This window comes from Erpetoichthys calabaricus, chromosome 18, assembly GCF_900747795.2.
Source record: "Erpetoichthys calabaricus chromosome 18, fErpCal1.3, whole genome shotgun sequence".
Classification (NCBI taxonomy): Eukaryota; Metazoa; Chordata; class Cladistia; order Polypteriformes; family Polypteridae; genus Erpetoichthys; species Erpetoichthys calabaricus.
This window is the reverse complement of record NC_041411.2, coordinates 38,807,158-38,833,169: the sequence shown is the minus strand read 5'-3', so window position 1 is coordinate 38,833,169 and position 26,012 is coordinate 38,807,158. Positions and strand designations below refer to the sequence as shown.

The window sequence follows — 26,012 nt, the reverse complement described above, 5'->3', positions numbered from 1 at the left end:
TTGTCATGTAACTTACCTTTATCTCACTGTTTTCTCTCATCTTCTGTTTTCTTCTACTTTCTTTTCTCTGGTCCAGAAGGATATGTCCTTCTTCTGTGACATAACTTTTTTTGCAGCTTTTCGATGCGAGAACACTGTAACCTATTACTGTTAGTCTGACTGATAATGTTCTTTACAATGCCCATTCATGTACATGATTCGTGGCACTAGCTTAACATAACATTGTGTTTTTTTGTGATTACTGTAGACATATTATATCGCAAAATATTAATATGTTTCCTTAAGATTGTAAAGTTCTATCTGTCATTTCTCCCATTTCTTTGTCATGTGCCCACACTCCTTCACTGCGGGGCCGTAACACGTAGTATAATTAATGAGATTTCGGATAAATCTCGTACATTAAATTTGAGCAACACGGATCCATGTCAGAATACAACAGGTCAAGATTTATACATCACACTTTATGTCCGACAGAATTACATATATTTTAACTTTAAAATGCAGCTCTTTTCCTGTATATTCTAGGTAAATTGCATCATACAGAAATAAGGGAATAGCATTTATCTGTGCCCTCCAAACTATTTTCTCGTTTTAGTAACATGATGGGTGCCCTGTAATCCTGGCAAAGCGGGAGACCTGAGAAGTAGCCTACCTGTGTTGTAGTTAGATTGCTCATTGAACTTGTTTTTTGTCAAAACTGACAATTTGTTGAAAATGACACGGCAGGGTCGCCATGAAAGATGACCTGATGCATTGGAATATTTTTTCCACCTCAAAGAAGAAAACGAAGGATGTCGTTCTTATTTGGACTTGGGAAGGTACTGTCATGAGAATGGTAAAATAAGTATTCGTTTTCTTCAGGCTGGTGACAACGTATAGACAACAGAAAAGTATGTCCTATCAGACAATCAGACCAGTTAAACTGTAGGAAGCATCTAATAATAATAATAATAATAATAATAATACATTTTATTTATATAGCGCCTTTCCCATGCTCAAGGCACTTACAGAATAAATAAAGAACGGCAGAATATACAGTATATAGCATTGTACAAACCAGATAAATAAACAAAGAAGATTAAGACAGTAAATTCTGAAAAAAAAACAGACAACATAATTGATGGTCTAGCACACACACATACAGGTTACATGAGCATCTTGACAGAGAAGTAAACTGAGAGAAAGGTAATAAAGTCAAGTAGAGCTAAAAGCCTTCCTGAACAGATGAGTTTTGAGTTGTTTTTTAAAAGAATTCATGGAGTCAGCTGACCTGATTAATTTTGGTAGGTCATTCCAGAGTCTGGGCGCTATACAGCTGAAGGCCCTGTCACCCATGGAGTGTAGATTAGTGTGGGGCACAACAAGATTACCAGAATCAGAGGACCTTAGTGGGCGGGCAGGCACATAGTGATGGAGAAGGTCACTGATGTAGTTTGGCGCGAGGTTATTTAAAGTTTTGTAGGTTATTAGTAGGATTTTATATTCGATTCTGTAGGACACAGGGAGCCAGTGAAGGCGGAGCAGGATGGGTGTGATGTGCTCGCTGCTGCTGGTTCGAGTAAGGACTCTTGCAGCTGAGTTTTGAATAAGCTGGAGCTGTGATATAAGATTAGAAGGGGCACCTGCCAGTAGGGAATTACAATAATCGATGCGGGATGTGATAAAAGCATGGACAAGTTTCTCAGCATTAGCGAAGGAGAGGAAGGAGCGAACACGGGATATGTTACGGAGGTGAAAGTAAGAAAGTTTCTTAATGTGATTTATGTGGGCGGAATAAGTGAGGGAGGAGTCAAAAATGACACCAAGATTTTTTACAGTAGAGGCAGGTCTGATGAGATCACTGCCAAGATGGACTGGGAAGGAGCTCATTTTATTAAGTTGCATTTTAGTCCCAATTTGCAGGAGTTCAGTTTTATTGCAATTTAATTTTAAAGAGTTCTGCTCCATCCAGGTTTTAATTTCACTAAGGCAGGTTGTGAGCTGAGAAAGCTCTGATGAAGTTCCACTTTTAACATTGAAGTAGAGCTGAGTATCATCTGCATAAAAATGATAACCCAATCCATAACTACGGATATCTAATACATGCAGACACTGCTACAACAACAGTTTGCGTTTGGTAACAATTTATGAATAAACGGTTTGTGTTCCTTGAAATGTAATGCTTTATCTTTTCATGTTTTGCAAGTTAGAACCTTGTAATTCCAATAATAATAATAATTTAAAAAAAAAAAATTCTCGTATGGGACATTTCAAGCGCTCTTTGGGGCCCTCTGGTGGCCTCAAGGACCCTAAGCAGTCACTTAGTTTGCTTATGCATCGGGCTGGCTCTGCATACAAGTATTAAATATATTACTTACCCCATGTCATTTGCAGTGATGGCCACGAAAAAAACAAAATTTTAACCTCATGTGTTTTTGCAGAATGAGAAAGGAATGTTTTCAACAGAACATGAACCTAAATCTCACGTTACTCGTGTCGCATAATCCATACGGTGTTAAGTCATCCAGTTGTATGCTCACAAAATTCAAAAAGCATGCTGTTTTTGCTAAAAGTCTGATAAATAAAAATGAAAGTGATCCATCAACAGAAAGCTCTTTCACATGAATTGAAAACGTGCCTCCATGCCTCCCCTCCTTATTCAGTAGTAACGAGCCCTGTCTAAAATCATCTTTAAATGATTCTTTCAGCTTTACTTATTTAAAGAAATATTTTTTTTTTAATTGAAACTTCTTTTTTGTGTTTATTCATTGTAATTTATTATGTTTTGACTTATTTATCAATGTAATTTACTACCAATGTTTGCAGGGGAGGGTGGTAGCGCTGCTGCCTCGCAGTAAGGAGACCCAGGTTCGCTTCCCAGGTCCTCCCTGCATGGAGTTTGCATGTCATCCACGTGTCTGTGTGGGTTTCCTCCGGGTGCTCCGGTTTACTCCCACAGTCCACAGACATGCAGGTTAGGTGCATTGGTGATCCTAAATTGTCCCTAGTGGGTGCTTGGTGTGTGTGTGTGTGTGTGTGCATGTCCTGCGATGGGCTGGCGCCCTGCCCGGGATTTGTTCCTGCTATGCGCTCTGTGATTGGCTCCAGCAAACCCCTGTGACCCTGTAGTTAGGATATAATGGGTTGGATAATGGATGGATGGATGTTTGTAGGGCAAAGTGATTTTATTATATTTTTCTTGTACTTTAAAGCATTAAAAGCATTACAGACAACATTTTCCACCTTAATAAAAGGGTAAGTGTCTGTGTGTCTGTCTGTGTGTCCATTCAGTTGCTATATCTCTGCTATTCCATCAGATGGCACATCACAAACGTTTTTAGTAATAAAATGCATTGCATTTGTCATTCCAATAGATGGTGCATCACAGATATTAACTCTGCTTCTATAAATCTCACACCCAATACCATATAACAGACATATACATTACATTACTGTTGAGGTCTACGTTGGTTATTTAGATTTCAACCTGTCTTGGACTGGTAGCACAGCTAGTATGATGTTAAAACTGTAAGTTCTTTTATTTTGTTTTTCACTTTAACTTTAGATTTCTAAAACAGCAGCAAGCTTTAAACACAGAAAAAAGAGAATGTTAGTAGACAGAGACAGAGGGACTCTCACAGAGAGCGGATTTTTGAAGTCAGAGAAGGCAGACAAGCTGGATTTACAGAAAGGTCAAAACTTTAAATGTTGCGAAAGTATAGTTTTAAGAAAGGCTAACCTGTACTGGTCATTTTCTGGACTTTCCACTTGTGTGAAAAAAACAAACCCATAAACCACTGGTTTTCTTAGGACATGCACACTTCATAAAAATGTACTGATAGTGTCTAACGAAAGACTTATGACAGAGAGGGGTCATGGGTGTTCACCTTGGCCCTGACAAGCATTCAAAAGTCAGCAAGATGAAGAAAAATCAGCAACCAGGTAAAGTAAGAAGAACACAGCCACCAAGAAGACCCATGCTGTGAGACGCAGCAATGTAACCTCAACAGACTGAATGCCACACACATTGGGTGTGTCGGCCAACATCGTCTATGACAGCTCCTGAAACATCAAAGTTGTGCTGGTCATTTGCCACATCCATTTGGTTTTTCTTCTCTTTTTGGCACATTAAGGTTATTTAAGAATATTAAAGACTAGAATGACCGAATAAAACTGTATTGCCAACTCCACCTGGCTTGTATTTAGTATTTGTTCTATCCTGCCACTTAGGGTATAAATAAAAAAACAGCAGATGTCCTCTTGGGAAGTGAAGCACAACAGGAGTCAGTTTCAGATGCAGCACACATCCATAGCTCCAGTATTGCATTAATGCATGGATACGAGAACAAGAGTTGGGGTGGAGAACATATGTGTGGGTCTGAGTAACAAAGAAGCTGGGAATGAGTATAAAGGAATCTATGATAGGGTGACCTCAAAATCCTTCCACAAAAATCAACGTTGTTAAAAAAATTGGGAGAATTTACATATTCTGGTTTTTTTTTTTCATTTTCCGGAATAGTACTATGTAAAATAGTAATGATTACCATATAAGCACATGAAAGAATCTGAATTAACACATACACACAAAAAAAAATGTAATCATAAACACCAAAATATAATGAAAATTAGCCGTTCCCTACAGCTCCGCCCGCATAGTAGTGAAAGAGGACAATAAGGAGGGCCCTACCCGGCTCCCCACTCCTGATGTCACGCTTCCCGCTCCTCTTAGTCCGCAGCCTCTGTCTCGGATTAGCGTGAATATATCGCTCCTGGAAGCAAACTATGATTCTTAACGTAATGAGAGAAGTCACAAAATCAACCAGAATGTTCAAGCAAATTATAGAAAAGAACCTGATCTCAATCCATTAAGTAGTTCTCTCGTTCGCTAGCTAAGCAGAGGTAAAGTACACCCCGAGGCTGGCGCATGAGTGAGAAGGGCCAGGCCCCCCTCCCCTCGACCCGCTGCGTGTCTCTCGGATTCGCGCAAATAAATCAGTACTGCAAGCAAACATTAATACATATCAAAATGAGAGAAGTCGCAAAATCAACCAGAATGTTCAAGCAAATTATAGAAAAAAACCTGATCTAAATCCGTTTAGTAGTTCTGTCGTTCGCTAGCTAAGCTGAGATAAGGTACACCCCGAGGCTGGCATGTGAGTGAGGAGGGCCCCTCACCTCAGCCACAGCCTGTCTCTCAGATTCGCAAAAATAAATAGTTACCGTAAGCAAACTATGATACTGTACTTAGCATGATGAGAGAGGTCGCAGAATCAACCGGAATGTTCAAGCAAATTATAGAAAAAAACACAATCTAAATCTAGATGGTAATGTGGCCAAAACAGTGAAAGTTTTCGAGGTGACCCCAGCCACCCAGTAAGGAGACCCCTGCTGCTTGGTGAAATTTCTGTGTAGAACACTGTGTAATTGTAAAGGTCAGGAAAAAAGAGAGTGTAATCTTTGTCCCACCAGTTGTTCTTTGTAATTCTCTTCCTATAACACTTCAACTGGCATCCTGAACTACGAAGTATGAAATCGGGTTCTGCACACGGGTGTGGCACCTTGGGGGAGCTTAGAAATTCCAAATCCACCACATTACCCCATCACCAAAACAAAAGCCACCAGATATAATATTTATTTGGCTTCCACAGGCACAATTAAAATATGTCCTTTCACACATTTTGTAGGAAAAATGTGTTTTATTTAGTTTACATATAGCAAATGTTTAACTTTGAAATCAAAGTATGATTGCTACATCTCTTAAAAAACTCTGGCGCTGCCTGTGCCCTTAATTAGTATTCTATTGGCTGGCATTGTCTTTTTTGTTTAGACCGTTACAAAAAAGAAGAAATGAGTAATAACTATGTTAAGGTATGTTTAAGCAATAACCAACAATTTTCTTTTTTTTTTATGTGCACTATAGTTAGTATAACTCAGTATGAAGTGTGCCCCAGGCTGCTTTCTCTATAATTGCATTACTTTATACATGCAGAGAATCCCATATTTTGTGAAGGGCTGTGTTTTCAAGTGTCACATTCATTTGAAGGATTTTTAGCAACTGTGCACAAGTCAAGATTTGTATTATGAGCAAAAAGTTAAAATTGGAACATTACCTTCTAAACACCCCTCAAGCTATGTCTCAGAACCCCAAGGTGTTCTGCTTAACAGGGTTACCAGAGAGAGACAGAGCTGCATTTTCACATTAAATTAACATCAATGGAAAGTAAACCAATAGTTTTTTTTCTTAGCTCAAAGGTAACACAAACTTATAAATTCCAGGTTCAGCCAGAATTGTAATCTGCATAACTTTCTGTAATCTTTCAAACTTTTTCATATCTTAAGGTATGGTCAACCCTAATTACACCGAACTGCTAAAACGGCAAAATCATTTTGAAGTTAGAAGAGTATGAAGCATAATTAGCTAAATCTGTATAAGCATTGGTAAAGAATGCTGAAATTACACTTTAATAATGTGCAAAACAGAAATACAAATGCAATAAAACAACAGTAATCATAACCATATATGAAGCTGTCAAGTTCCAAAAGCTCTGAAGAAAAACTGGTGAGTTAATTCTGGAGCCCATATAAATGATGGAGCATAATTACGTCAATTGAATTATTATACTATTGTTCTCTAGTGCTGAGCAATGGACATAATTAAATATAATTGCATAATCAGACACACAATACTAAGCACATCTCTGAGTGCATTTGCGGTCGCTGCTAACAAACACAATTGAAATCCACACATTATTTTTTGCTCAAGCAGTTTAATGAAATTTGTTGCCAATTTTACTAATATTTTATTTAAATCATTTAAATGTATCTATTAACTACTGTAATACGTAATTGTATAATAACGCAATGTAATAAATAAATAGACATAACTATTATATAAAAATGTGTAAAGTGTTGAGTGACTTATGAATTTGCTTAAAGCTTTATTTTTTTTTGTTTGGACCAGACTACTAATGCCTGAAGGTGATGCTAGCAGCAATAAATATATTGTAAAACTCATCATTGCATTCACAAATGTAAAATCTATAATGGAAAACCTTACACTTTGGATTAAGGATTTTCCCTGTTTTAGGCATTTATACTGTATACAGTGAAACCTTGGATTGCGTGTAACTTGGTTTGCGAGTGTTTTGAAAGACGAGGTAAAATTTTTAATAAATTTTAACTTGATAAACGAGCGAGATCTTGCAATACGAGTAGTACGTGTACGTTTTGTCTGCCGAGCGTCACATGGGGATTGTGGGTAATCGTCTCCCATGCTCGTTCTCAGTCGGCGTGCCCTACTCATATAGTCAACATCCGTATGAGCGTATACTGTTTACTATAGCATGGTGAGCATGTGTGTATGTGCTGTAACGTGCAAGTCCCTGTCATGCACACCAAAACACGAGGCTGAGTCTCAGTACTTTAGTAAAACCAGCTTTATTCAGTGTGAAACAGGAACAGCACGGTTATTTATTGTAGCGGGATCTACCTCTCTCCTATACACAGACACAGCAGTCAGGCAGGGTCGTGACCAGGTTAGTGGCTAAGTAATACTGCACTCTTGCATTTATAATGTTCCTTGCATCACCCATTGAAGGCAGGCGCTTATAGCTTCACCGCGATCTTTTCTGATTCTCTTTTATGGTGAACTGCTACAGCGCTGGGAGCCTGCGGTTGCTTGCTTCGGGATGCTCACATGTTGTCCCATTGGGGGGGGATCCCAAAAGAGTTTAGAAACCTTACAGAGCATTTTTTTTTATTTTGTGTCCAAGTGTAGTGACTCTTCAGGCAAAAGCAACTGTCATTGAATAGGTTTCATTGTTAAAGTCGCAAAAAAAGAAAAAGATTCCAGTGAGCCAACCGATAGCAGTGATTCCGTTAGTTAGAGTGAAGATTTTGTATTAATCATTTTTATGTAAATAGATAATTCGTTTCACAACCCACAAATGAGTTTCCATTATTTCTTATCAGGAAATTTGCTTTGATATACGAGTGCTTTGGATTACAAGCACGTTTCCGGAACAAATTATGCTCGCAAACCGAGGTTCCACCATATTTTATTTTTCTGTTCTAAAAGTTCTGAAATACCAGCTGAAATGCTTAAACCAATGAAATTCACTGAGTGACCTCAAATATTGCAAACTGAAATATTTAACAAGTTAGAAAATATACGCATGGTGTAACATTCAGGTACTTTAAGAACAAGATGTTGTGCAAAATAAGTAATAAACTTAATATTTAACATATAATTAAAATGTTTGTAACACATTTGTCTTCTCTTTTTTCAATTTTCTATCTTATCTCAATTAATTATAAGGAAAAGTATTGCTTCTTGTAGAAGGTGAAATTGTCTTTGTGCTGGATGCTACAAGTCTGAGTCTGGCTGAGGTGCTGGACCAATTGGCCCTGCAGTGTGCTCTATAGCCTTGGATGTGAGTGTGCGTGTACAATCTTAAACTTTCACTGTGGTGATGGCGATTAGTGTAATCCCATGTACTAGTAGACTATATTAAACATTGTACATTCTTTTTAACAGTACTTTACAATGCCATGTAGTTAAAAAACGTAGCCCAACTAGGTTTGTGGTGGCTCAATAGTAGTAAAAAACAGCAGATTCCAAGTGATGTACAAATGGTATTGATTGATGTGCTGTTGTTATTTGTAGAGGATCTATGACTAAATGTAATTTAGATATCTTAAACATAACATATATTCAAAAAGGGGTTAATATCTGTTGAAATCTCAAGGTAAAATTGTTGTCTGCTTTGGTGCATGATGAAGAGAAGATCTGGAACTTTGTCGATACACTGTAGTGTCAGACAAACATTAAATCATTATTTAATGCAAAGTTTTTTTTATTTAAAATATCAAAGGCTTTATTTAAAATAACAAAAGTGGTCATAGAAAGATTAAAAGTCAAATAACAACCCCAGCAAGTATTTAGTGAAGAAAATACAATTCCCTCTTTCCCAGTATTAGTAACAATACTGCTAAGTTACCCAATATATGCCAACTTGTATCAACAATAAAGTAAAATTACCAAAAAAATAAATTGATCCAAATAAATAAACAGTAATAGGATAAGATCACAATAAAAATTAACCTATGCAAGGAAACATGCAACTGCACTGGGCTTCCTATGCAGCTATTAACATTAGTTAAAGAGAATAATTTATTAAAATGATTTAAATAACTAAGAACTTGGAAAGGACCCAATGTATTGTATAAAGGGAATACGAATGTGGACACTTAACTTAAAGATTTTGTTTCAGTTTCAAGATAAACAGACACACAAAAGCATGTTCTTTAGCGTGGATGAACCTTAACCTCAGCTTTATTGCACATTTTACGGACTCTTTCAGCACAACAGCAAGCTGTAATCCTGCTCCAATCTGGCTGTCTGCAGCACAGTGTCTTTAGAAATTTCATAGCACAGTGTAGTCTTTATTGTACACCCTGTGGCTTTCATTTTCTTCTTATATTTCAACCTCTGGCTTTCGGAAGAGTGAAAGAGAAAATTGTACAAAATATTCAAGTTGAAGTAACCTCTCTCAAGGTAAATATGAAACCGTAAACAACTCCGCAACTGAAGTTGCTCTAAACGTTTCTCTGTTTTAAAACAGACGAGTTTACAAATTCAACAATACTTTTCATTGGGAGATTTTGAAATTTGAAAACTTTGTAGAGCACTCTCAATTCAAGATATCTCAATGAAAATGGAGTTGGCGTGACAAATTCTATTGAAGACTAAGTGTGTCGGACAGACAGACATGGCAATCATATTATAGGAACACACTCAAAAACGTATCCGAAAAATAACACAGTCAGTTTTGCTAGGTGATAATAATCTAAAAAGGTGATAAGAGTTTACAATATATTAGATTTGCTTTTGTCTATATATATATATATATATATATATATATATATATATATACTGCTCAAAAAAATTAAAGGAACACTTTTTAATCCGAGAATAGCATCAAGTCAGTGAAACTTCTGGGCTATTGATCTGGTCAGTTCAGTAGCAGAGGGGGTTGTTAATCAGTTAATCAGTAATGGAATTAACAACAGGTGCACTAGAAGGGCAACAATGAGACAACCCCCAAAACAGGAATGAATGGTTTAACAGGTGGAGCCACTGACATTTTTCCCTCCTCATCTGTTTCTTCACTCGTTTTGCATTTGGCTACTGTCAGTATCACAACTGGTAGCATGAGGCGATACCTGGAACCTACAAAGGTAGCACAGGTAGTCCAACTTCTCCAGGATGGTACATCAATACGTGCCATTGCTAGAAGGTCTGCTGTGTCTCCCAGCACTGTCTCAAGGGCATGGAGGAGATTCCAAGAGACAGGCAGTTACTCTAGGAGAGCTGGACAGGGCAGTAGAAGGTCCTTAACCTATCAGCAGGACTGACCTGTATATTCTCCTTTGGGCAAGGAGGAACAGTATGAGCACTGCCAGAGCCTACAAAATGACCTCCAGCAGGTCACTGGTGTGAATGTCTCTGACCAAACAATCAGAAGCAGACTTCATGAGGGTGGCTTGAGGGCCCGACATCCTCTAGTGGGCTCTGTGCTCACTGCCCAGTACCGTGGAGCTTGATTGGCATTTGCCATAAAATACCAGTATTGGCAGGTCCACCACTGGCGCTCTGTGCTTTCTACAGATGAGAGCAGGTTCACCCTGAGCACATGTGACCGATGTGAAAGGGTCTAGAGAAGCCATTGAGAATGTTATGCTACCTGGAAAATCGTTTGGTGGTGTCACCTCTGGGACATTATGTTTCAGTCCATCCGATGCCGCCAGGTTGCACCTCAAACTTTCCAAGAGCTCAGTGATGCCCTGAGAAGAGATCACCCAGGACACCATCTGTCATCTCATTAGGAGCATGTCCCCCCACTCCCGACGTTGTCAGACATGCATACAAGCACATGGGGGCCATACAATTTACTGAGTACAATTTGGAGTTGCTGCAATTAAATTTCTGCAAAATGGACTCACCTACCGCATTATTTTTTTTACTTTGATTTTCAAGGTGTCTTTCAATTCAGCCCTCTGTAGGTTGATCATTTTCATTTCCATCAAACGATGTGTCATCCTTTCATTCCTAACACATTACCCAGTCCAGATCAGTAGAGATATCCAGCAAGATTTTTTTTCCCATGTTCCTTTCATTTTTTGAGCAGTTTATATATTAAAACTTCACTTGTTGCACCATTCACTAATTTAAAGTTGAGGATTAAATGTCAAAGACTTTCTTGACTATCAAACAACTTACTTTATATGGGCTTCTGCTTCATTGGCGGCTTCATGGAACTGTTCAGATGTTAGTTTGTAATACTCCACGTTCTAAAAGGAATAATAAAAAGATCTATTACTTTGGTGATTGGAGCTCCTTAAAAGCATCACAAGTGGATTCATTACAAAATAGTTATCTGTACAAATTTCCCAGTCATGACATCAATCTAAACAAAACTGCAGATACATACAGTTCAGTAAATACTTCAATATTGATAAACATGAAAATCCACGACAATTTACAGATCTAGAACTTCAGAATGGAGGTGAGATTAAGCTCCAAGCAAATGAAACAAAAAGTGTTTTATAATGGCTTTATATTGCTTTATCTACAAATGTTCAGCCTACTGATTACCAATTTTAACACTACTGCTACTAGAGCACTGTATGTTTTACTACATAATTTTTTGGGGGATATTAACTATATTAACAATAAATTACAGTGGACTCACAAAGTATTTAGACCCATCACAAAGGGTGTAAATAATTACATAAATGAGAAGTTTCACTTTTGTATTTTTAATACATTTATACACCTTTCTGAAAACATGTTTTCATTTTGGCACTGTGGGTATTGAGTGCGGTTTGCTGGGCAACAATAGCAAATGATGTGGAAATCATGATCATTACACTGACTGTAATCTTCACTGTGACATTTATTATTTATCTATTTATGCTTACATGTTTACCTTTACTTTTATTCTGTTGTATATTTGGAACCATTAATAGTAACTGTGCTCCTCATAGTTTAATGTTTACTTAGTTTATTATCTACTCTTATATCTATAGGCTTGGACCAAATGATATTTCATTTTATTGTACAGAGACAATAAAGGCATCTTGTAACTTGAGTACCTTCTGAATCTGCTGTACCAATACTATTAAAATATGGCACTGGCTTACAGCTCTATTGCGTAATAATGTATATCCATATTTGTAAGTCTCAACTTTAAGACAAATATCTCCCAACATTTTTTGAAGTTTTCTTATTAACGAAAAGAATTGTGATATACATAAATGCAAAGCTAATAATTAACATATTTATATAAGTCAGCAATGCCTCAAACAAATATTAATGATAAAATATTCATATGAAAGTTGCAATCCTTGCTCTTGAAACGTAGAGTCTGGAGGTGAATTGTGACATTTGGAAGGGCTGGACTGAGCTTATCCTTGGTTACAATTGCTTTGTTACTCCATCTGCAGTGAATGTGTGATATGACTTTAAACAAAAGACTGACCTGTGGACAATTAGACTGCAAAATTATTAAAAAATAGAAAACATTTTGTGCCTGGCAGACTGCCATTAAATGGCACAACAGTACCTGCCATTATTACAGTTAATACGATTTAAGACTTTGCTAACGTACAGAATGAAATTCATTTAAATAATTAACTGAACGTGAGCTGCTTCGGTTAAGACAAAAGTTAGACAGGATGTTTGTGATTGTCTCATCTTACTGCAGATTGCGTTTTGAGTTTATTTTAATAAATGCTAGTCTTGAATACATGGTATAAAAAGCAAAGCCAACTATGTGAGTCAGTGTATAATTCAAACCTGACGCCTCATTAGAGCACATACTGTTATTTCCTTGACTTCTCGATGTGTATTTCAGTTTGTATTCTGGAACTGAAGCTTGTTTTTCAAAATGTTAAATAATATTATTTTTATACATTACTTACCCCCATGCAGTTTTTATACAGAACGAGAGAAAAAAGTTTATGATTTAACAGACCCAAATAGTGACTATCACTGTACAATTCAAACGATGTGGAAAGTCCAAGAAAAAAGAAAAAAAAAAAATGTTATTCGTGTAACAAAATCCACATCTCCATTATCCAGTAGTATGCTCCAACCATGCAAAATGCAGGCGTTTTAGCTAAAATATTATTAATACTTCTTTCAGTATAAAATATAAACAACAAAGGCATTCCCATAATACTGTTCTTTTGAATGGAAGACAGGACTCTTGACCAACAAATGAGGGGGAGAGGCAGATCTTCTTCACAGAATTATGGGAATGCTTCTCCTGTTTATGTTGTATGTTCATTTTTCTAGGAAGCAGCTATTAATATTTTAGCAAAATGATCTAAGATGGAGAGTTAGGGTGAAGAAAGAAATATTCTTATTGTACTGATTAATTGCTACTGTATGAACAATTGGAATAATGAAACATTCTTGGGAAAATGGCGTTTATGTGAATATCCACAGCAATATAAAAGTCCGCTAGTTTCAGCGAACATAATGGAAAACACATGTTCCTGGTAGAAACACTATTTCTGTTACTACCAAGCTACTGAACTGTGACATATCTAGTGACATATCTAACAAGGTGTAAAGAAATATGACGATGTGTCCTTGAGGATACTTATTGTGATGACACTGCCAAAGTCCATTTGGCATTTGCAGGTCTGGCACAGAGCTTTTGGATGATATTAATCTTTAGGTCATGGCTGACCAGAATTTAGCAACAGGAGAAGTGAATCTGTGCTGCCAGGAAGGACCTGATAAACCTGCTGAGATCCTGAAGCTCCTACAGTGAATGGACAGGAAGAAATTAATCTGGTGCATCATACCGGCATACCAGTAAACAGAGTAACTCAAGTCCTATTCAGACAAGATTTGTTGTAGACCTGGAGGTGAAGTGAAGTAAAGATTACCAGAGGAACTCAGTAATTTTGAAGTCCTATTCAAACAGGATTAGGCTTACACCAGGAGGTGGGGTAATGTTAGTAATTTTAAGTGTGGCAGTACGCACCAGTGCTCCATACCAACATTTCCCCGTTCTTGTCTTCTGAGTAATAGCAGTTAACTTATGCATATTGGTTCATACTGTCTGCTCAGACCATATTAGCAACCTTGTTTTATAACAACAATATGTCCTTTTGCACCTGAAACAGCAAAAACCCTCGCTTTTCAATAAAAGTTGAGCATATCAGTGCACCTTCAGTACTCAGAGATACTCCATTGCACCGTTATTTAGCACACACAACAACCTCTCTAATTTTAGTCCCATCCAAATCGCTCAAATGATGCAATTTTACTGAAATGGTGCTCCCCTTGGGAATAGGCTTAACTTTGGGGTTATATTTACGGATTTTTTATGAATGGTAAAAGGCTTCATGATCTTTAATAAGATGTGAATGTAAGGTCTGTAAAAAGTTACTGACATGAGCAATCAGGCGGGACCAAAATTAGAGAGGTCCTTTACCCCACCTAATGGTGTAAAACTTAAAGACTTAAGTAGGTATAAAGGGTGTCATTATGCAATGTAACCAATAAACTGCACATGTCACATGTGGCAAAGACGTTTAATGTCACCTGCTTTGGTCCTGGTCCCTTGTGTGTTGCCAGTATCCATATTCATCCAGTGCTTCTCAAAAGGAAAAAAATGGTCTGATGTCTTGTTCAAAATATGCAGAACAGCAACTCAGGACCCCAAAAGAGCAGGTACAAGCAGACAATACCGTTGCTTATTGCAGAAAATGGCTTGCTTTGTGAAATGGTGACACATGAGCCACAGAAGTACATGCTTTATTTTGAGGATCACAACCTCATAGTCAGATAAGTTCTCTACCTTCACGCAGAAGCTTAAGGGAGAATTCCTAAAAAAAATGAGACCATCAGTCAGCATCTATGGGGGAATGTGTTTAAAGGAACACAGAATGTGGGAAAGTTGTTTTAACCAGCAGTCTAACACACCTTTTCATTATCATTTTTATGATAAAGATAATACTGCATCATTGGGCACAGGTGTTTAATTTTACATCACTGGCTAAAAAAGCCAAGCTCCACCATCCCAACCAAAGGGGTGGAAAGAACAGATTCAGGGCAGCAAGAAAAACAAAAAAAAGATCATCTAAGTAGATGGTCTCCTTAAAAAGTCCAGTATTTCTTGCATCAGAGAAGAACTGAATAGTTTTTAAATTGAAAGTGCAGGTGGTTGGCAATTTCATCTTTGCCTTGCTCTAAGTCCTTTAAACTCAGTGCTTTCCAGAAATGAGTGCATGTGACATAAAAAAAGTTTCACAAAGCAAATCTAAATACTCAGACATTGAGCATTTACTCTTCTGAGCCCTGAATCTTTACCATGTCTTCAAACACCAACGCAATCCTAAATGAACAAAGTGTTCCAATAAATGACACTCAGCCCGAGGTAATGTGTGGGTTCAATTTTCATGCAGGCTTCATAATATTCTCCAGGCATATTTATTAAATTGCTGAAAGTAATTGGTGTACAGATACTGCTTGCATATTTTAAGTACATCAAAATTAGGTAATATTTTTGCTCAAGATAATTATAATCTCTGCCATGCAGTGATTGTAACTAATTCAGTTGTGTGCTGAGCCACCTAGCTTTAGCCTAAGCCAGCCACGTGTATCTTAGTTCTACCTCCTGCACTGAGGAAAACACAGTGCCTGCGGTGAAATAGGAAATAGTACACTGATTAACTATGACTGCTCGTCAAAATAAGATTTGCATAACAGTAGTAGTAAGCTGCATGATATCTCATTATGCAGACCTATCTTGTTATGCAAATCTGAAGAAGGGGAAAATGAATCTGATGACCCAACAAAGCTCTGAGTCCTGAGAAAACCAGAAACTGGAAGCAACTGAACAGGAGTGGTTGAAGGCATACTTGCAACAAGGATTCATAAATATGGCACATATTTATATATATATACACATATATATATATATATACAGATATACAGTATATGTATTAAAAAAACACATGATGGACACCACTCATTGCTTTCTTATTGACATTCAATGCTAAGTTTTGAATGCCTGAATTTGTGATGCAGCCTGTGAGATCGAAGCTTCATTCTGTGCTTAGTTAAGTCAGCTCCACTGTGCCAACTTAATTTGCAATAATAAAAATAATACAGGGAATTAAACCTCTATCTTGCTATTCCTAAATTAAGGCAGATATTTCTTTTCAAAGACTTTTTTTTAAGTGCCTTGATTTAGTTCAGTAATCACCATTTCATTCCAATAACTAGGGGAGTAAGAGTTTTCATTAATTAATATATATTTTTTTTGCAAAAATTAATTTAAGTGACTAAGTAGGTACTGATGGGATCACAGGCGAACTTTCGAAAATCCCATCGTGTTCCCAAGTGCTTAACGAGCAATTTTCATATTTCACACTATCTGATTTCTTTCTGCATGAGCCGATTTAGCAAAGAGGGTGAATTGCGAGAATAATTTCCAGCAGCATTATGGACAATTTTTGGCCTACTAAGGGGGACAAATATAAATGATTTTCTATCATGCCTTTATATTTATTTTTATCAAAATTTTACATAGCATACCTCAGAGTATTTTCACCATTAATCTACTTTATGAATAAATTGCAACAATGGCAATTCTGTTATGGTGGCGAATATTTTTAATGATGTTAAGAATGCCTGGAACACTTCAAGTAAAAATGAGGGAACCTTTGCATAAGTGGGTGAATTAAAAATGTGGATCCTGTCAATTACAGCAGTTTATAGGAATCTATATTCAGAGGAGAAGAGGAAAAGCTTTTATGAATGTGACAAAGAAGAATGTTTATTTCTTTGAAATATCACAATATGTAAGGGACTTATTAATGAAAATGTAAAGTATAGCATTGCATATTACTTTTTTAAATAAGGCTCAAACAGGAGAATATAATGAACCTATAATACAAAAGTCAATAGCATATCTGAATATAATTTTAAACCAGGGACAGAAATTATTGGCTTCACACAAAAGGTTAAGCACATCCATAACAATTAGTCACCTCTTCCTTGATTCTGCCCTGATGAAGCTCCTTGACAAAGGATACCACCGGTCTAATGATCTTTGCAGAGGACAAAATGCTGCATTCCTTGGATTTAATTATTCAGTGTTGGAAGCATCAGCTTCTATGAATTGATCCTGGTAGATATAACACTTTGGATATAAGAAGTACAGTAAAAGTAAAAGAAGTAGAACTTCATAATGACGTTTACAAACGTTGGCGCTAAACACATGCAGAGCAGGTTAGAGACTATGAAACCAAGGAAATTAGAAAGGCTCAAAAAAAAATGGTGCTATACACATGTGGAGAAAGTTAAAGGATATGAAAGTAGGAAAATTAGAAAATATAAAAAAAGAAAGTAAAGATCGCAGTAGCGCAAACAAACAAACTGCCTCATTTAACTATGCACCAGTCTAACTTTGGTTTTGCACAATAATTACTACACTATTGCACCTTAACACTTAATTCTACTTTATTCACATAATTTTACTTATTTATTATGTTCTACTATACAGTTATCTTTCAATCTATGACTTTTTGTTAATCTAACTGATATTCTTCTAACTTTGCACAGTTTTTGATAAGCGGATCAGGATGCATTTCACTGCGTGTTGTCCTGTATAACTATGCATGTGACAAATAAAGAATTTTGAGAATTTCAAAAACAGAGTTTACCGCACATGCGTTTATTGGTTACTTTGTTCATGTATATATATTTATCTGTCTGCTTATTTCATTAGCTACATGTACCCCAGGAGTCAAAAACGTTCTGCCTAGCCCTTGTACAAAAACCTAGACAAAAGCTGAAGTATCACCTTGGTAACCCCATGTACTTTTGGAACTGTGACAGGAAAATAGCACGACTTTACAGACAGGAGTCCAATGCAGAACTCTACTTACTTTTTTACTTTGTAAAAAAAAATTATTAACTGCTGATGATGTAGATCGTTTTGTCTGTGCTGAAATTCCAAACAGAGAAACCTATCCTGACCTCATTAAAAAGATTCAGGATATTGGGACTTGCAAGATTACAAATATTGTTTTTACAGAAGTTCTGAAATAAAAGTGAAACTAATGAAATAGCAACAATTCAAAGAAAAAAAAAATCGTAAAAGTGTGTATCCGGAAAACCAAACACGGGGATTGGCGAGCGAATCCAACGTCTACCTGTCTCTATGGCTGTCTGCTTTTCACGAGATACAGATATTTTATTTATAGGTTTCTGTTAGTGGATTGCATCCAGCATACTCTTTTCTCATTGGTTGTGCGACTGTGCCCAGCAAAAGACCGGTATACTATCCACCATGTTTCCTTTTTGCATTACACCCAGTGCTGCTGCGATAATCTCTGGCTCCCTGCAACCCTAAACTGGACGGATTAAATATACACCTCAGCACATGCAGGATTAAATATGTACCCTGATAATGTCTGTTCAGTTCTTGCCAGTTGATCACATGCTATGCATGCCCCCCCCCCCCTTCTGTAACTGACACTAGATGAGTGGTGCAGCATGCGCATGCCTGATGACACCGACTGCAGCAGGCAATATTTTAGCAAAATAGTATAATACTTTTGCAAATTAATGCAATTAAAATTCAATTTTAATGAGCTTCTGGAATTTTTTCTATGAAGGGTGAGCCAAAACAGGAATATTAAAGGAATACTCCATCCCAAAATAATGTTTTTTATATGTTATTTAGCCCATGTACTTTGTAGAAATGGCCAAGAAAAACTTGAATCTCATGTTTTCATGCAAAATAGAGAAAACAAAGTTTCCGACAGAATAGACGTCAATGGTAACCATTATAACATTCATCAAAAAATTTCTCATTATTCCTGCCCCATAATCCACCTGTCAAGTCACCCAATTATATGATGAGAAAGTTCCAAACACATGTGTTTTTAGTAAGATATTTTTAAATGAATCACCTCCTGAAAAGGCACTTTTGGACAGAAATGGAATGTGACACGAACAAGCATTTAAATTGTAGACCTGCGTCCAATTGTTAAATTTAAAATTCATATTCACAACTGGAGTACTTCGGGATAATTTAGTGGTGGTCTGGGAAACTGCATGGGTGAGTTGACCTTCTGCTTGATGAAGCATCTCAGATATGCACAAAGGATGAGTTATACAGGTATGTCACAATCACCCATTGATAAAACTAAAATACACCTAAAGTTCCTACTAACCCTTTCGGCCCTGACATCCTATTACTAGTACATATATATGCAGCTGTTTTTGTAAAGGACAGATACGTTTGCAGACATTGGAACCAGGTGTGCTACTATTAGCACAGACTGGAGAGACTGGCATACAGTCCACGAAACACGGAAGTGAAAATGGACGCTTCCAGACTGTGAGCACCACTTTCAATTGTGATGGATGGCCGGCCATTTACTCCGGCCCACACCTCCAAGCCGAAGTCGCCAGATGGAGCCCTCCCAGCAGCATGGAGGTTCCCCGAATTCCAGCAGGGCCTTATGGACCTTGTAGTTTTTATAAACAGCCCTGCTGGATACCATGGGGACCACCAGGAGCCGCTGTAGGGAAGCTTGGGGAGTGCTACGTGCCCTATAACCTGGAAGTATGTCTCCTGGTCACATGAACAGTAGAAACGACGTGCTTCCGGGTTGAAGAAAAGGAGCTTTTATCTGACCCGGAAGTGTTCACGGTCACATGGACAGAGAGAGAGAAACACTTCCGGGTCACGGACTATGAGAAGGACTGTGTAAAGGACTGTGAGAGACCAGAACACTGAGCTGAGCTGGGAGGAAGGGTGGCTAAGTGTCTGGGAGAGGAGGATTGAATATTGGTGATTGATTACTGTATGAGTAGTGTGGAGTGGAGGGTGCTTAGTGCACGTAATTATTATAAAATAAATAAGAATTGTACTTTTACCTGGTGTTTGGCGTGGTACCTGAGGGTTCAAGGGAGCGGTAGTGCCACCTACTGCTACACAATTTTATTTCCTCACGAGAATTGAAGTATTTGGCAGCTACTGTATAATAACAGTGATATTTTTTGTTTTTTCATTTTTGAGCTTTCTAGACACCCCAAAGGTAGACTATCTCACAAAATAATTTTTCCCATAAAAACAGAAAATCCAGGGCCGAAATGGCTAATCGCTAGAGTCAGTACTGGAACTAATTGGTTGGACATTGTGAGATTCAATGTTTGAAACTACAATTCCATTATTTAAAGCCAATATTAGCTTGCATTACATGATCATCCCACTTCACATGCTCCAATATGCCTTAATTATGTGATGAAAACGTACTGTACATTATACTCCATAATTGAAATGACTACACATTATAAGTGGTGGTTCCACAAATAAATCACCTGAAAGACTTCATTTTGCTCAAATAATTCTCCAGAGCAAACAAAACAGTGCACACACTTGGAACTGAATGCGGTTAGGATGAACTTGCCAAAATTGTCTACAAACATAAGGAGCTTATGCCTAAGGAATGCTTCAGCTTCAACACTTGAGATGAGTAGAGAAAATATGCACATCTTCTTTAAAACCCAATGAAATCGGGAAAAATACCTGCTACCATTTTGAAATGAAATCAAAAGATTCAGGCAGGTGCTAAAGAGTATTAACCAGATTGCCACTCTTAATCCTGCAGCTGTCGTCTGCCAGGTTACACAGACTCCTCTCTCTCTGAAGTCAAGGCTATCACTGGCACAGATCCATTGCATATATAAGAGCTTAAAATAATCCAATCCATACTTTAATGACAGTGACAACTTGCAGAATTTAAGTGTATAAGGTGTTAAACAATGCTAGGAAGGATTTAATGAAATGTAATGAGAGGTGTGTCCACATGCGGGTTATAATTACTTTTTAATCTGTGGACACTAAACTATCTAATTATAAAACACTTTCGAATTCCCATTGTGTAAAGTAATTGGTGAAGGAATGCATGACGTAACTTTTAAACAACACACATAAGTACATTTAAGAGTGTTAATGCAAAGGATGCATGTTCTCCTTGTGGCCGAGCTGTTGTTCATTCTGATCTCAAACAGATGCAGGTTAGGGTGACTGGCTGTTACGTTTTACTTATCCTTAAATTTTTTTTTTCTCATGGTTAATATTATTGTTTATGATGTTTGTGACGGTGCAGGTCCCTTCCAGACTTTTTCTTCACATACAGTATGAGAGCCTCTAGAACCCAACACCATTAATAGTTATGACCGAGATGAGCTGACAAATGGGGACAAATCTCACAAAGAGCAAGGGGATGGTGGAAAAGTGCCAATGTGCTTTTAAAAACTAAATCCAAACAAAAAGTGTCCACAGTGCAGTGTTCCAAGTGTCCATAAATAAAGCCATAAAAACCAAGTGAAAAGTGAGGGATAAAAACCACAATAAATAAATCCATTAAAATCAGAGGTTAAAATACAGTCACTAACTCCTCACGATCTCAGCCCACCACCTTCTTCATCTCCCAGGCTCACCCATCACTCGCATAGCCGGCAGAGACTCAGCAGCCACGAACTTCATTCCTCCGACCCCCGTCTTGGCTGCCACCAAACCATGCAGCCAAACCGTCCAAGGTCGGCTCTCCTCCCGTCTTCCTTCATGCACCCGCAGTCATTCCTCACATCCATAGGGAGGTCATCCTTCCTGCTCGCCCCACTAGACAATATTATTCAATGGGGTGAGCTAGCCCCTAGAGCACCATAGCAGACGCTCCTTCATGGGCCCCAGCTTGTGCTGCCTTTCCCTTCCAGGTGGCCAGATCATCGTCCTGAGACTTTTTCTTCAGTAGTCTAACCTCAATTCTCTTTCTCGAACTTTGATCCTCCATCCCCCGTACTTATACGGCTCTGTGGGCGCAGCACCTTAATCACACACCACAGGAAGCTGATGAAGCAATTGAGAACAATGGTGCGAATCACCCTAATTACCTCATTAACTCCCCGAGGTTGTGCAATCATGCCCACGGAGACTGACGTTGCTATCTGGATTTATTTAAAACTGGCCATTCTTTGGACACCGTGGACCCGCTATACCACAATGTTATTTACGGTTATTATTTGTATAATACTGTATTTTTTTGTCAGTTGTGAGTACTATTTATCTTCTATGTATGAGAGTATGTTCTGTCTTGTTCCTTGTGTTTTGTGGGTGGTTCCCCAACAGGCGGGGCCACCTCTCTATCACTGTTAACACTAGAATTACCAGAGTCTATAAAAAAAACTTGTAGATCCGGCCCACCTTAAAACCATTCGCACCTCTCTGCCAGCGTCCTTTGTCCTCTAAATGTGCCGATAAAAACAAGCTGCAAGCAGCCAGCTATTCTATCCCCCCACTGACTTAGAACGTGCAGGAGCATCTCCCTGCTCATGCCTTGATTGATTATCTGGGAGTGAAGTGGAGTTTTAGAGTGGAAATAATAGATCGTTATTTGGAACACACGCATTTCATGTGTATTCCGTTTCTACAGTAATCTGTGTAAACATATTGTTAAAACAGAAACTTTTTCATATTTTAGTAATAAATGTTACAAAATGTAGGCATAAACTGAATGTGTGAAGCAGCATGAAGTCCAAACATCAAATAAACACTTTCACAAAAGGTTCAGGAACAATACAACAGCTTCTGTGGTGTAGCAGTAAGATTTGCTGTCTCAGAGTGCTGCAGGCTTACTGTCCCTCAGAGACCTGAGTTCGATTCCCTGTTGAGGAGAAAGTGTTCTTTTTTTTTTCTTTTTAACCTCAAATGGACATAAAATTTATAAATTGGTATGCACTGTCAGTTAATGAGATTGTTATATTTTCATGTGGGATGCTCCTTTTAAAATATTTTTTAACAATTGAGACTGCAATTAACATGAACAACTGTCCTTATAACTGTTATGTTTAAGTCCATAACACACAGACAGACAGAGCACTGCGTAATAGAGAGACAGACAGGCAGAAAAGTCACTAGATATATAAATAAACTGGGAAGGCACATGTACTGAAAGAAAAAAAATATCAACATGTGCGTTGATTTTGCTGCACTGAATAAGCTCACGCGCTCTAACATTCCCCCCCCCCCCACCCGATCTGACTCTAAGTAACAGCGCAAATACAGACCAAGTGTATGTGTGTACTGTATAATATTAACAAAAAGAGCAGCTTACTACTGAAAACAGCAAATATAGGAGTGAGTGGGGATCGAACCGGGGACTCTTGATTACATTTGGTTTGCATCCGTACTTGCGCTGTTTCTTAGAGTCAGATCGGGGGTGGGGGGGAAGGGGGGGGGATGTTAGAGCGCGTGAGCTTATTCAGTGCTGCAGAATCAACGCACACGTTGATCTTTTTTTTCTTTCAGTAATAGCGCCAACAAAAATCCACACCCGATCTGACGCTGTTCGTTTTCAAATAATATTGCATTAGTGCGATGATGTTTTCACATATATTGTCTCTTTCAGGTGTGTAATAGGAACCACAGCATAGAGAGAAGCGTGTACATTGTAACAGGTACACACGTTGTAAATGTAGGAAAGACGATCCTTGCGTGTGTGTGAACAGTTAACATTTGAATCTGATGAATAGCATATAGTGCTGAACTTGCATATAGTGCTGAACTTACTGCTCTGTAATATTCTATCCTCTGCATGTACTGGAGTACAAAAGAAACAGCATACAACAACATGTGGGGACTGGCAAGATTGGTAGTATGTATTGTGATCTTTAACCTTTATCCAAAACTCCACACAGTGATCACCAGGGACACGAATTCCAGCAGAACTACTACTGTGCCAGCATGCTGCCTGTAAAATAATAATTCAAAACAATAGAAACAACAAAAAAAAAAGATTGCATGAGTTGGTATGTTGGTCAGCCCTGGATGTAATATAACAATTCTGTAAAATGTTCCTACAATGGACGGGCATACCTGCTTAGCGACTATTGTTGCCAGAATAAGGGCCAGCTTTCTGACAACATAACGAAAAATGAGGGTTCATTAAATGGATGAATGTCTTGTAATGCTCCTGTAAAGTGCTCTAGTGGAAGAAATAAAATATAATGTACTGTAAATACTGACTACTCAACTGAAGGCAAACTGTACTTTATAAGTTTTTTAATCTAATCAAGATGAATATGTTATAACTAATCATTACATTGCATATTTTTAGGGAGCAAAGAAGTTAGGTGTTTTATCAGAACAATAAAATAATTATAAAAGTAGAAGTTGTTTATTATCCATACCACATCCGAAGAGAGTTCCTGGGTCTGCAAAGCCCGTCTCCTGTGTCATATGTATTAATAATGTATTTACTGCTGCTGAATTGCATAAAGCTGACAAGTCAAAAGAACTCGCTAACGGCTGTCTGATCAATGCCCTTTTTTTTCCCACAGTGCTGTAAAAACATCTTAGTGCCTTTGAAGCTTCTAGTGCATCTCTCTCCTTTTGTGTTCGTTTTGTATTTAGCAACATTTCATTTCATTATATTAGTGTCATCTGGTTTTCAGATTTATTTAGTGGCCTACCTAGAGACTTTAAAAAAAAAAAGCTGTCAGCATCTAAAATGTAGGAAGGAATTATCAGAAGAAATTAAAAAAGTAAACTCAAGTGATGAACGTAACCAGATCAGTAACTCAGTTTAGGATATGGCTGAAATGAAATGAAGTGTGTATGGAGTAGAGACAAAATGAAGACTCGCTTGAAAGGGCAAATGTCACCATACAGTGGATGCTAGACGTGCAAGTAGGAGGCTGTAACTTCCCAACTTTCATGGTCCGCAGCTAGCTTCAGTAAATGTGATTTTAATGGATAGGCCTACATTATTCTCTTTGTTATTTTGGCAACAATTTTTTTTTAACATTAGAATAAAATGCAAGAGTAAAAGTGCAAGTACAGTCGACCCTTGATATACGACCGGCCTGACATGAGAACAACTTGATTTACAACCAAAATTTTTGTTTTGATTTATGACCAACATCTTAGGTTAAGACCTGAATGCGGTCACGTGTATCTGCTTGCGCGATTGTAAACAAACAGCCGAGAGCGTTTGTAAGCATCAGTCGGAGCCCAGATACATGTGTTTGTGGACGTAATTTCGGTCAGTGCAGTGATTTATATAATTTATTTCGATAATTGCTAAGGAAGGAAGAGAAGGTAACGAAGGTAAAGAAAGCGATCATAATCGAAACGAAGAAGGAAAGTGTGCGGAAATATTAGAGTAGTGTTTGTGTGACCAATCTCGCTAATATGTACAGCATGTCGAAATCCACCATCTCAACAATTTTACAAAGAAAAGATTTGTATAAGGAGGCTCCTTCCAAACAATAACCACCTTCCATTTCATTCTCCTCCTCCTCCTCCCTTCCTGCAGCCCAAAGATGTCAAATTAAATGGTGAGTACAGTATGAAATTGTTATTTCTGGTAGGCTAGGCACTTTTTATAACTTTTTGGTTAGTACGTTAGAAAAATTATTGGTGTTTTGGTAAATTATGCACATTATACAACCCTTTTTTATTATGAAAAGGTTAAGTAAGTGTTGCTGTGGGAGGTTCGGAACGCATTATGCGTATTTCCATTATTTCTTATGGGAAAAATAGTCTTGACTTACAACCAACTTGAGTTACAACCAGCCCTCGCGAACGAATTGAGTTCGTAAGTCAAGGGTCCACTGTATTTGGAGGCCCAGTGAAATCTGTGAGAATTTGTACTGTAGTGGCGTGAAACAAACTCTTGCAGAAGTTGTATGTGTCTCAGAGTGCTCACGAGGAAAAAAAAATACACCATGCTGGCGTTATGAGTGGTTCTCTTTCTTATTGCGATTGCTGCTTCCCAACTCATTCGCTGCTCCTATAAGCTCATTACTGGTGGAGTCTGGACCAGCGGTTGCTGCCTTCTTGGTACAATCTAGTCAGATTCACCATTTTTGTCCACTTTGGGTGCTTGTGATGCCTGATTGTAACAGTGAGAGGTTCTGGTGGAAC

At 37.9% G+C, this 26,012-nt stretch overlaps 1 protein-coding gene across 2 annotated transcripts in view; it reads right to left on the bottom strand.

The window, feature by feature from the left end:
- LOC114668740 (MICOS complex subunit mic25-a-like) overlaps positions 1 to 26,012 on the bottom strand; it is a 487,502-nt gene that overhangs the window by 258,104 nt on the left and 203,386 nt on the right. For both annotated transcript variants that reach the window (XM_028824653.2, XM_028824654.2), the window contains one exon: positions 11,261 to 11,331. In XM_028824653.2, the coding sequence (XP_028680486.1) occupies positions 11,261 to 11,331 (71 nt within the window). The remainder of the gene's footprint in view (positions 1 to 11,260; positions 11,332 to 26,012) is intronic.